Source organism: Hyla sarda, chromosome 3 (assembly GCF_029499605.1).
Source record: "Hyla sarda isolate aHylSar1 chromosome 3, aHylSar1.hap1, whole genome shotgun sequence".
Taxonomy (NCBI): domain Eukaryota; kingdom Metazoa; phylum Chordata; class Amphibia; order Anura; family Hylidae; genus Hyla; species Hyla sarda.
The window spans coordinates 236,223,443-236,237,292 of NC_079191.1; the positions used below are offsets into that span (position 1 = coordinate 236,223,443).

Here is a 13,850-nt window from a genome sequence, read left to right on the forward strand (position 1 = left end):
TAAAGGTGCAGATGCCACAGCCACTATTGACCTGAGTTATCTCTGATCCTGGCCATTACAGCATAATGTTGGTTGTAATATGTAGCTGACACCAACTGCGTATGTAGCAGGATCAATTCTTCAACCTCAAATTTTGTAAAACCATGGCAGACGCCAAGGAGTTAATGGATGTATGTCATATGTTTATGGGCTTAAAAAGTGCCATGAAGGTCAACTGAATACATCAACCCACTAGGTGACATGGATTTTACATAGTCCAGAAGCCAGTGCATGTGCACGACCCACAGGCAGAACGGCATCATTCAGGAAGAGAGAGGCATCCAGGAGAACACCAGGCACCTCTGTAGATCAGTTGGTTATTTTATACACAGAGCCAACTGTCTAAAGTGTATGGGGCCTCCTGAAGGATCAAGCATGTTGAATTCAATGCCGGATCCTTTTATTTTTCCTGGAGGTAAGCTACCACTGGTTTCTGATGTAAGCTTTCTCTGTTCTCCCCATTGAAAACACAAGAACAACTGTGTAGTGGCAATAAAGATGAAAATCTGTTGGCCAAAGGACTATTCAGCCTACAGATATGGAAGTGTCATTCCCCCATGCTTCTTCTTGTATAAAAAATATTGAAGAAATGTAGAGGGGTATTGCTATATATCACAGGTATAGCGCAGTCATAAGGCTTGTGTGGCGGTAAAGTCTCAGCCTGTCGCTTGCTAAAGATGTTTCACTGTAGGACACTGTAGGAAAGGGGCCACAAATCCCCCCACTACCCCTTATGAAAACGAAAAACCCAGGGCTGTAACAGAAAGTGGACAAATGGTAGGACACTATCTCTGATGCCAGGAAGTAACCCAGCAAGTATTTTCTGCAGTCAGTGACAGGGACATGCCTTCGAAAGGAGAGTAAACCCAAAGGCTCAGACAGATTGATTTTTGTAACATGTAGAAGGAAAATTGTACATAACAAAGAACACTAACTTGCAGAGACAATGGTGTAGTGACACAATGTTTAGCTTCAAGAAGTGTCTTATGTAGACATCACAGGAATATGGTATGCGGAAACCAAAGAGTGACAAAAGAAATTGCCTGTGGTCCAAAAAAAATAAAAATAAATAAAAATAAATAAAAAAAGCTTTTATGGCAAAGTGGAAAAGCTAAGGAATAGGAAAATGTGCCTAGGGTAGCCCCTCTATTTGCTCTAGACACTGGAGTTTCCCAACTTCACAGGAGTGTGGCATAAAATGTTCCTTGCTCCTAAAATATTGACTCATGCGGTATTGAACAGGATTGACCATTTCTTTCCTCTACGATTTTTCTTTTCTCTATTCTATAGGTAACTGATCAAAACTGGACAGGCTTCACATAATGAGTTTGCATCACATTTAACCACAGATGTATTCTGCAGAGGTCTTTGAAACCTTTAAAAAACATTCATTTTCATCCCATAAAAATTATTGGAATCCCTTCCTTCCTACATAGGTTAAACAACAAATAAAACACTAGTGTTAGCATGGCCGTACTTGAATGGGAGACACAACAAGAGCATGAATACAGTTTTACAAGGCAATGTACATTTCCCCAAGTTTAGAATTAGACAAAACATGACTTTTTGTTGTGTAAGATTTCCCTGATTCGTTCTTATGTGGCGACTCTGGCGAGTCATAAAGATCCACAGCTCCCATACAAATCCCTTTCATTGGGTTCATGGCAGCCTAATCCTGACCTTGCCTGCTCATCTAATCTAGTTTAAAGGGCTACTCAGTTAAAAAATAATGGTTTCAAATCAACTGGCTCCAGATAGTTAAACAGATTTGTAAATTACTTCTTAAAAAATCTTAATCTTTGCAGTACATATCAGCTGCTGTATGCTCCACAATAAGTTGTGTAGTTCTTTTTAGTCTGACCACATTGCTCTCTGCTGACACCTCTGTCCATGTCAGAAACTGTTCAGAGCAGGAGAGGTTTTCTATGAGGATTTGCTTCTACTCTGGAAAATTCCTGAGACGGACAGAGTTATCAGCAGAGAGCACTGTGGTCAGACTGGAAAGAACTACACAACTTCCTCTGGAGTATACAGCAGCTGATAAGTACTGGAAGGATTAATATTTTTATATAGAAATCAGTTACAAATCTGTCAAACTTTCTGCACCAGTTGATTTAAAGTCAAAAGAGGCTTCTATTTATTACAGGCTTCTAATTTCTATCCACTGAGGCATGTAATCTCCAATTCAATACATAGCAATGAAAAGCAACATGTCATTTGTTGATGCTTGGGATCTGAAGTGTGTAATGTTTTTATTATGTTTTGTAATAGTTGTCAATGGTTTCTGATGTTTGCAGAAATGCAAAATTATGAGTATGGCCAGCACAGAAAATCTTTTAATGGAGCTCTGCTACCATGATCAATGGCAAATTATTTCTGCTTATGTTTCCCATGGGCTGCATGCTCTGGCTTTTTCTTCCTTTTCATTGTCTGGGAGTAGTGCATTATATTTCACCATATTTACCTACATCGGTCATTTTATATATTTCCTTTACCTTTCTTTAGTTCATCTAGTCTTTCCCGGACTGTTATCATTCTATAGTTTGTATATTTATAAATTTGCCTAATATTTAGTTGGACAGTTATGTACAAAACAGCTTGTATGTACCGTATTTACATTTGTATCGTGTTGTAATAATAGTGTTCAAGGGGTACTCCCATGGAAAACTTTTTTTTTTTTATAAACTAGTGCCAGTAAGTTAAACAGATTTGTAAATTACTTCTATAAAAAAAAATCTTAATCCTTCCAGTACTTTTTAGGGGCTGTATACTACAGAGGAAATGTTTTTTCTTTTTAGATTTCTCTGATGTCACGACCACAGTGCTCTCTGCTGACCTCTGCTGTCCATTTTGGGAACTGTTCAGAGCAGCATATGTTTGCTATGGGGATTTTCTCCTGCTCTGGACAGTTCTTAAAATGGACAGAAGAGGTCAGCAGAGAGCACTGTGGTCATGAAATCTAAAAAGAAAAGATTTTCCTCTGTAGCATACAGCCCCTAAAAAGTACTGCAAGGATTAAGATTTTTTTTAGTAGAAGTAATTTACAAATCTGTTTAACTTTCTGGCACCAGTTGATTTAAAAAACAAAACAAAACAAAAAAAGTTTCCCACGGGAGTACCCCTTTAGTATGTTCCAATAAATATAATTGAACTATCATTTTCTAAGTAGTATATACTTTAACTTAAACCAGCAAACTGCTGTTGACACACAATAGCTACATTCACATTCAACCATTCACCAGGCAGACCCAGGGGGACATTATTAGTGAACGCACATTAGATTGCCAACCCACATTGCAGTACACAAATCAACTTGAACATGGGATTGCTCATGGTTGACCTGAACACTAGGAAGAATGAGTTGGAATAACTTTAGTTAAGAAAACCATGGTGGTGACCTTAGCAATCATTGACATGAATACTTCCATTACAGGCCGGATCTTGGATATTCCTTGTAAAGTATGTGGTGACCGCAGTTCGGGTAAACATTATGGAGTTTATGCTTGTGATGGGTGCTCAGGATTCTTCAAGAGAAGCATTCGGAGGAACAGGACTTATGTGTGCAAATCTGGAAATCAGGTTAGTATTGTGGGGTTTTATACATGGGTGAAAGTACTGGATAATAATGACAATCCTATGTTAAACTGCATTGCATTGTTTTAACCAGAAGGAATGTATTGTAAAGGAGTCCTTGAGTGTCACTGATTCGTCAGCTATTTGACATAGATGATTATGCAAGTGCTTGCTCTTTCATTAGGGAGTGAATACAGGTGTGGATATTCTTTACAGTAATAATAGCACTGAGTTGGAATGTTGTAAGACATACTTGATATGTATAAGAGGCAAACAATGCAAGAAAGAAGATAAAATTGATATCCTGCTCAGCATTTTTTTCTCTCAATATAATGTGACCAGAAGATTATAGAATCCAATTTGCTGCTACAGAGATAGTGTGTATATATACAGTCATGGCCGTAAATGTTGGCACCCCTGAAATTTTTCAAGAAAATTAAGTATTTCTCACGGAAAAAGGTTGTAGTAACATGTTTTGCTATACACATGTTTATTCCCTTTGTGTGTATTGGAACTAAACCAAAAAAGGGAGGAAAAAAAGCAAATTGGACATAATGTCACACCAAACTCAAAAAATGGGCTGGACAAAATTATTGGCACTTTTTCAAAATTGTGTAAAAATAAGATTGTTTCAAGCATGTTATGCTCCTTTAAACTCACCTCAGGTGTGGGCAATATAAACATCACACCTGAAAGCAGATAAAAATGGGAGAAGTTCACTTAGTATTAGCATTGTGTATCTGTGTGCCACACTAAGCATGGACTACAGAAAGAGGAAAAGAGAACCATCTGAGGACTTGAGAACCAAAATTGTGGAAAAATATCAACATTCTCAAGGTTACAAGTCCATCTCCAGAGATCTAGATTTGCCTTTGTCCACAGTGCGCAACATTATCAAGAAGTTTGCAACCCATGGCACTGTAGCTAATCTCCCTGGGTGTGGATGGAAGAGAAAAATTGATGAAAGTTGTCAACACAGCATAGTCTGGATGGTGGATAAGCAGCCCCAAACAAGTTCCAAAGATATTCAAGCTGTCCTGCAGGCTCAGGGAGCATCAGTGTCAGCGCAAACTATCAGTCGACATTTAATTGAAATGAAACACTATGGCAGGAGACCCAGGAGGACCCCACTGTTGATAAAGGGACATAAAAAAACAAGACTACATTTTGCCAAAATGAGCTTGAGTAAGCCAAAATCCTTCTGGGAAAACATCTTATGGACAGATGAGACCAAGATAGAGCTTTTTGGTAAAGCACATCATTCTACTGTTTACCGAAAACAGAATGAGGCCTACAAAGAAAAGAACACAGTACCTACAGTGAAATATGGTGGAGGTTCAATCATGTTTTGGGGTTTGTTTTGCTGCCTCTGGCACTGGGTGCCTTGAATGCGTGCAAGGCATCATGAAATCTGAGGATTACCAACGGATTTTGGGTCACACTGTACAGCCCAGTGTCAGAAAACTGGAGCGCTGGAGAGTTCTGAAGTGGCCAGCAATGAGTCCAGATCTAAATCTCATTGAATACCTGTGGAGAGATCTTAAAAGAGTGGTCCAACATTCCGGCTGAGAGGTGTAAGAAGCTTATTGATGGTTAAAGGAAGTGACTGATTTCAGTTATTTGTTCCAAAGGGTGTGAAACCAAATATTAAGTTAAGGGTGCCAATAATTTTGTCCAGCCCATTTTTGGAGTATGAAGTGACAGTATGTCCAATTTGCTTTTTTTCCGCCCATTTTTGGTTTAATTACAATACACACAAAAGAAAAAATCTGTATAGCAAAACACGTGTTACTGCAATCCTTTTTCTGTGAGAAATACATCATTTTCTTGAAAAAATTCAGGGGTGCCAACATTTATGGCCATGACTGTATATATACTGAGCAATTACTGCATTATGAACTCCTACTCAGTAACAGGTTTGTCCAGCTTTTTGGATGATCATGGCTTGCAGACATCAAGAACTAGATGTCACTCCATACTCAACTGGACCCACTACAGAAGCTGTCGGTAGGTGCTCATTTTTTTGAGGAAAGCAGATCTCACAGCCCACTCCAGTACATCCCAAACATGTCTAATGGGTTTACAGTCCGGTGAGTTTGAGGGGGGAGGGGGCCAAGGCAGTTTGGACAATTCATTGTCATGTTCCTCAAACCACTCTCATGTAATCCAAGTCTGATGGCAAGGAGCACTACTGAAAGTGGGCATTGTGGTCAGGAAAGACCTCCTGAAGATGTAGGAGCAGGTGCTTAGCTAACAGGTCCCTATAGTGTTTGATTGATTCTGGTATGACAATCAATGATCCTACAGCAAGCCTGATAAACACTTCCAAGATCATAACACCACACCACCAGCCTGCTCAACCTCACTGGTACACCCAGATACAACTTCATGCTGTTGATGCCAGAAATCCTTCAGAAGGAAAAAGGAATTGTCACTCCAGACACCTTCCGTCATGCGTCAAAGGTCCATTGACATATTTTTTGGGCCCATTCGAGGCATTGTTTGTGATGATGCAGGGTTGCCAAAATTGCCAGTCTTTGGCTACTGAAATCCACTCAATGCAAAGTAAACTGCATGGTTATTGTGTCAATTTTTCTTAGTTACTCACTGTTGTATTGCTGACCCAATTGGTCCACTGTGGTACATTGTTGCTAAGATACCAAACATGCCACTGAAAGCTTGCCTCTAGGATCAACAACACGTGGTCTTTTGATGTGTGATCTTCAGTTAGATGTCTGTCCATAGTTCAGATATTCATGGTTTGCTCTTAATACTGTGATCTTGGATCAGCTGTCAAACTGATACCATACCTCCAGGCCCCATTAATCTGCCAATGTTCAAAGATACTCAAGTGACCATGATTGTAAATGAGGAGAGGTCAACACATTATTTGAGAGTCGTGATGCAGCCACCATGTAGTATTGTGTTATTGCTCACAGAATCACAGTATATATGATAGCTGGGTAGATAGATACATAGGCAGATAGATAAATAGATAGATATAGAGGGTGGGCATTACAAAAAATACTTCATTTTCATGCAATAAGCCTTCTGGATTCTCTTGATGTAGCTGGGGTTGCTGGGAAAGGGTGGATATTGTACCCAAGGTTCTGAATACAAGAGGGTCAGTGTTGGATTGGCCTACCAGAGTACTAGAGTATCCCCGGAGGACTTAAGCTGGGACACAAGAATACACCCAAAATATAGGGCTCCAAAGGTCTAGTAGAAAACAATATTTAAAACCAATCACCAGATACTGTATTAAACCATGGGTGCGCAATGCTTACTTCAAAGTAGACTTACATAAAGTAGGGTGGGCCCAAGGAACTTATGGAGCCACGAAGAAACTACTCAGCTTTGGCAAGGACTATGGCAGTATACTGAAGGAAAGCCTAGCTCTGACCTAGATGGGTTGTACAGGGATACAAATATTTTTTCATCTGATCCCCTTCCACTGTCCTACAATGTATTGCACATGTACTTTGAACCTTTTTTGTATTTGATTGTCTCATAAGGTCTATACTAGCTTACTTAAACGGAATGTATTTTTCCTTAGGGACAGATACTGAAAAATGTTCTTTTTTTATAATCTGTTTCTACTGTTTGATTTCAATTTTATTTCTTTTTTACAGTATTATGGGTGCAGCCACCTTGCCTAAGGTGTTCTTAACAGCATCTAGTGACATGCTTTACAGCAGGACCCATGGGCCATAGACAATAATCTGTGCTTAGAAAAAAAAGGCATTATTGAGAAACAGGACTGCAGGATTATCATAAAATAATGATAGTAAAATGGAAAATTAGAAAAAACATGACCAAAAATTCTTAAAAAATACGTTTAACAAAAAAGGTCTTCACCTGATGACATACGGTATTCCTTTTAAAGAAATGATATCACCTATAAAACCCCCACTAACACTAATACAGTAATCAGTAAAAAAAATAAACTAAATACGCTTATTCCATATGTCACATTTTTATCGTTCTACTCACTTGCATTCCTCCTCTGTAGGCCTGCAAATGCAGAAGAGTAGTCCTCCCTATTATAGCACCAAGCTTAGTAGCATACAGCACAAGGCCCATTTTTTTGCTTACAGTGAGGGAGAACAGGTGAGTAAAGATATAAATGACAGATTTAGAAATCAGCTCCTATTTACTGACTACTGTAGTTTAGGGGGTTGTTGTTGCACAGTCCTTTGAAAGCATTAGTGTAATTTGTAAAAACATTTGACATGCCGGTCCTGAGACCCTTCAGTAATTGCTGGCTGATGTGCATCGCAGTGCTCTTCATTCCCTGGGCTGCCACCCAATCTGACTCTTTTACTCCATAGACCAATGTAGTGAAAGGGTCAGATTTGATTGACAGCCTCAGAATTGAAAATATACAAGTACATTAACAAAAAGAATACAAGTACAGTGACCCCCCGACTTATGATGGCCCTGACATATGATCATTTCAACATATGATGGCCTCTCAGAGCCCATCGTATGTTGAAGGCAGCCTCGACATATGATGCTGCTGTGTGTCAGGGCCATCCTACAAACAGCATCTGACAGATAGTTGTTTAATGTGCCCTGTGTGCCCCGTTCTGCCTCCTGTTACTCACATGCTGTCCTGCTAACTCATACAGGCTTCCACTGTGAGCTCCGTGTAAGCCCCGCCCCCCAGTGCAGCCATAGCCAATAGCCTGGAGCATCTTGCTGCAGGCATCCAATGAGCTGCTGGCTGCCCTCCCCTTCCTTTCCTATAGAGCTGTAGTCGGCAGGATGGTAATGGAGGACATTCTGTCCCCCCTGAAGGTATTTAAAGAACTGTACAGTACTGTATGCGATGTCACACATCACATACAATACATATACACACAATACACCCCATACATCAATGTTTCCCTATCAGTGTGCCTCCAGCTGTTACAAAACTATAACTCCCAGCATGCCCAGACATTAAATGGCTGTACATGCATGCTGGGAGTTGTAGTTGAGCAACAGCTGGAGGCACCCTGGTTTGTTAAACACTCCCCATACACTCCACATACAATGGTCATCCCAGAACCAATTAGCAGTTTCCCATAGAGATATGTATTCAACATACAATGGTTCCGAGGCCCCAGAACCAATTACCATTTTTACATAGACATATGTACTCGACATATGATGATTTCAACATATGATGGTTCTCCTGGAACCAATTAATATCATATGTTGAGGGACCACTGTACATATGCAAAACAAATACAAGTACATAAACAAAGCAGACACATGTACATAAACCAAAATGGAATAAGGAATAATGCCAAAGAAACAAGAAACACAAGTCAAGTAGAGTGGTGTAAATAGTGCTACATCAAGCATAAAATAGGGATTGTATGCAACATCTAAACCATGAATTCTTCCTAAATGCCTCAAAGCCCAATCTTCCTATACCTCTTTCATTCTCCCATACTTACCAAACAATATAGATAACGTAGTGTGATTTGCATCCCCATATTAAAAAAAAACATAAAAGGATCTCCATAAAATATGCTTAAAAGCTAGCACTAACCCAAAGGTCTCTGGTAATACATTTTATCATGAACAATAAAAAAAGAATAATTTATTTATTATTATTTTTAGGTAGAATATTCTGATATCAATTACTTTTATTTTTTTTTTAATTATCTAAGCCACCTTTTGACTTTTCATTGGCATACAAGAAATTACAGCTTGAGTGGAGTGGACTGTAGTTTCACCAGTCGAAAAAGATAAATAATCAAAGACATAAAGCTAATGCCAATGAATATATGAATAAAAGAAATGTTAAGAAATGACCTCATTGTACTGCTTCTTTGCTGTATGTTATAAACAATGTGATACATATACTGAGAGCTGTGCTTTTTGCTTCGCTGTAAATCTGATATGTGTTTCTCATATTTCAGCTGCACTGAATATAATAAATAGCGATAGAAAAACAGCATGATGCCATTGTCAACCATTCATTTTCACAAGTGGCTATATAATATGATAGCAGGTTGACACTATGAGTACTATGATATGTTATTTAAGCATTTTGTGGTATAAATTATAGGTTCACACACATTTTCCAAAAATGTCCCAAGGAGCTTTCATTAACCTGGTTTGCATAAAAAGCAAATACACAATCTCCACATACCTAGAACTATAATAATCACTCATGTATTACCGTATTTTTCATCGTATAAGACGATCCGGCATATAAGACGCATCCAATTTTAAAGCATAAAAATTTAGAAAATAAAGATTCTGAACCAAATACAATGTAAAGTATAGGACAGTGATCTTCAACCTGCGGACCTTCAGATGTTGCAAAACTACAACTCCCAGCAGTTGGGAGTTGTAGTTTTGCAACATCTGGAGGTCCGCAGGTTGAAGACCACTGATATAGGAGGTAGTACTCACGTGTCCCCGCCGCTCCGGACCCATCACCGCTCGTCACCGCTGCCCTGGATGTCGCTCCATCGCTGTCGTCGTGTCCCCGTCGCTCCGGAACGTCTCTGCTGCCCGGTATCCTCGCTCTCCGTCGCCGCCATCACGTCGTTACGCACGCCGCTCCTATGGGATGACGTGCGCGACGACTTGATGAGGTCGAATGAGAGCGCCGGCCATGCAGGGGATCCTGACACGGAGCAGACACTGAGGAGGCAGGTAAGGTCCCTCCAGGTGTCCTGTAAGCTGTTCGGGACGCCGTGATTTCACCGCGGCGGTCCCGAACAGCCCGACTGAGCAGCCGGGTTAGTGTCACTTTCCCTTCAGACGCGGCGGTCAGCTTTGATAGCCGCGTCTTAAGGGTTAATACAGGGCATCACCGCGATCGGTGATGTCCTGTATTAGCCGCGGGTCCCGGCCGTTGATGGCAGCAGGGACCACTGGTTTTAATTTGTATTTGCCGTATAAGACGCACCAACTCCCCCCCAGTTTTGGGGAAGAAAAAGTGCGTCTTATACGGCAAAAAATACAGTATACTGCAACTATTCTAAATCAATTCTAAACCATCTTCTATTGCAGATATAGTGACTCCTTTAGGATATAGTATAAAGGGGTACTCCAGTGGGGAAAGAATATTTTCTTGTCAACTCGTGCCAGAAAGTTACATCAGTTTGTAAATGACTTCTATTTAAAAATCTTAACCCATCTAGTACTTATCAGCTGCTGCTCCAGAGGAAGGTGTGTAGTTCTTTCCAGTCTACAGGGGGGACCTCCTAAGAGAGGGGAAGACCACTCCCGGGACACCTGCTGAATCACAGTATGGTTATTGGAATTCGCCCTATAGCCCTTATGCAACCTGTATACAAATAAAATATCGCCTCGCAGGTGCCCCCCTAGACACGAACCCGGGTCTAGGGGGGCACCTGCCAGGCGATAGTTCATTTGCTGTTCATCACCCCGTTTTCCTAGCTGCATATTGAGTATACAGGTTGTATTGCATGTTATATGGGGTGATAACTCTGATGTTCTGTCTATGGAATACATATTCTAATGCCATTTGTATTTGCTGTATAACAACCTAAGGGCTATAGAGCGAATTCCAATAACCATACTGTGATTCAGCAGGTGTCCTGGGAGTGGTCTCCCCCTCTCTTAGGGGGGTCCCCCCTGTTGTGTGGGGCCTATTTTAGATGGTTTACGTGGTTTCTGCTATAATATTGTGTTGTAATTTCAATAAATTCTAATCTTTTTCATGATATTCACAGTGGTGTGCGCTTTTCTTGCATATCATCTTTTTCTTGTGGTTTGTGTTCATCTATGGATATAGCATAGCAGCACCCCCGGTTTAGAATAATTTAGCTGAGCCCGCACTGTGTTTGGTAGTTCTTTCCAGTCTGACTACTGTGCTCTCTGCTGAGACATTTGACAGTGTCTGGAACTGTCCAGAATATGAGCAAATTCCATAGAAAACCTCTCCTGCTCTGGACAGTTCCTGATACAGGCAGAGGTGTCAGCAGAGAGCACTGTGGTCAGACTGGAAAGATCAACACAACTTCCTCTGAAGCATACGGCAGCTGATAAATACTGGAAGGATTAAGATTTTCATACTGAAGAACTTTACAAAACATTCTGGCAAAAACTGAATTGAAAACATATGTTTTCCTCCAGAGTACCCCTTTAAGTACATAGCCTGTATGTAAAGTTGTATTATCCTCTGTTTAGGTCCAGGATCACATTCAGAGTGCTTCTGAATCTTCAGCAAACAAATAACAGGAAGTACTAATACCTAAACACAATTCTTTATGCTCAAGAATGTATAATGGGGTCACGCAACCATTGATTTGTAAGGAACTGAATATGGCAATTACTCCCTTCCTTAAGGACATATTGAGAAGCTTTTCTGTAATATGACATTGAAGTGAGCACCTCTTACTCCAGAAAACAGCAGATCTACCTGGACTCTGCACAGCTGTGTGCAGGGCCGGCCTTAGGTGTTCAGACGCCCTGTGCGAGCTAACCTTGTGGCGCCCCCCCTATTACCCCATCAACATATACAAAGAGGAAAAAAATCTTTGTAACAAATATTTTTTTTTTTTATATTTAATCATTCCCCTGCCCCCTTAATCAGTCCCATGTCCCCTTAATCAGATGCAGTATAGTTCCCCCACATTAGGTGCAGTATAGCTCCCCACATTAGGTGCAGTATAGCTCCCCACATTAGGTGCAGTATAGCTCCCCACATTAGGTGCAGTATAATGTTCCCCCACATTAGGTGCAGTATAGTTCCCCACATTAGGTGCAGTATAGCTCCGCACATTAGTTGCAGTATAATGTTCCCCCACATTAGGTGCAGTTTAGCTCCCCACAGTAGGTGCAGTATAGTTCCCCACATTAGGTGCAGTATAGCTCCCCACATTAGGTGCAGTATAGCTCCCCCACATTAGGTGCAGTATAGCTCCCCACATTAGGTGCAGTATAGTTCCCCACATTAGGTGCAGTATAGCTCCCCACATTAGGTGCAGTATAGTTCCCCCACATTAGGTGTAGTATAGTTCCCCACATTAGGTGCAGTATAGCTCCCCACATTAGGTGCAGTATAGTTCCCCACGTTAGGTGCAGTATAGCTCCCCACATTAGGTGCAGTATAGCTCCCCCACATTAGGAAGAAGCAGGTTCCCCACATTAGGTGCAGTATAGCTCCCCACATCAGGTGCAGTATAGCTCCCCACATTAGGTGCAGTATAGCTCCCCACATTAGGTGCAGTATAGCTCCCCCACATTAGGAAGAAGCAGGTTCCCCACATTAGGTGCAGTATAGCTCCTCACATTAGGTGCCGTATAGCCCCACATTAGGATGAAGCAGTTGCCCCACATTAGGTAGTACCAGGTTCCCCAAATTGGGTAGCATTGTCGTTCCCCCATCCCCCCCACCGACTCACACACTCACAGGCAACCACACATGCACACATACACACAGACACCCACACATAGACAACCTTACCTGACCTGCGCTGCGCTTCTCTTCTCTCCAGTGTTGGCCTGACGAGTGACGTCATTGATGTCCTGTGCGGGTCTGCGGAGGTACGTCACATGTGCGACGTACCTCTTCAGACTCGGGCCGCCAGCCAACTGGAGACGTGGAGGAGGTCGGGGTAAGTGAAGCCTTCCGGTGTAATGAAGAAAACTGTGCCCTGAAGCGGAATGTGACCCTCCGCATAGGGACACAGTTGAGGGAGGGTAGTGGGAATGTAATGAAAGGGAGCGGCCTGCAAAGCAGAAAACTGTGTCCCTGTGCGGAGGGTCACATTCTGCTACAGGGCACAGTTTTCTTCATTACACCGGCATTTAGCGCTGCTTGCACGAAGCAGGGCTAAATCCCGGGTGTCGGGCAATACAAATTATATATACTTGGTGCGAGCTCGCACACCCCTAAGGCCGGCCCTGGCTGTGTGCACAAAGCCTTAGTTATCCTAGTTTGCAACTGGCTTTATCATAAGTCTTCCCAAGTCAGTCTTAAAGGGGTACTCCCGTGGAAAACTTTTTTCTTAATCAACTGGTGCCAGAAAATGAAACAGATTTGTAAATTACTTCTATAAAAAAAAATCTTAATCCCCCAGTACTTATTAGCATCTGTATACTACAGAGGAAATTATTTTCTTTTTGGATTTCTTTTCTGTCAAGACCACAGTGCTCTCTGCTGACACCTCTGTCCATTTCAGGAACTATCCAGACCAGGAGAAAATCCCCATAGCAAACATATGCTGCTCTGGACATTTCCTAAAGTGGACAGAGGTGTC

General features: G+C 41.4%; 1 protein-coding gene across 1 annotated transcript in view; it reads left to right on the plus strand.

Moving 5' to 3' along the window:
* Positions 1-13,850, plus strand: part of NR2E1 (nuclear receptor subfamily 2 group E member 1) — a 46,963-nt gene that overhangs the window by 10,941 nt on the left and 22,172 nt on the right. The window contains exon 2 of the mRNA XM_056566257.1: positions 3,473-3,618. Coding sequence (XP_056422232.1) covers positions 3,473-3,618 — 146 coding nt within the window. The remainder of the gene's footprint in view (positions 1-3,472; positions 3,619-13,850) is intronic.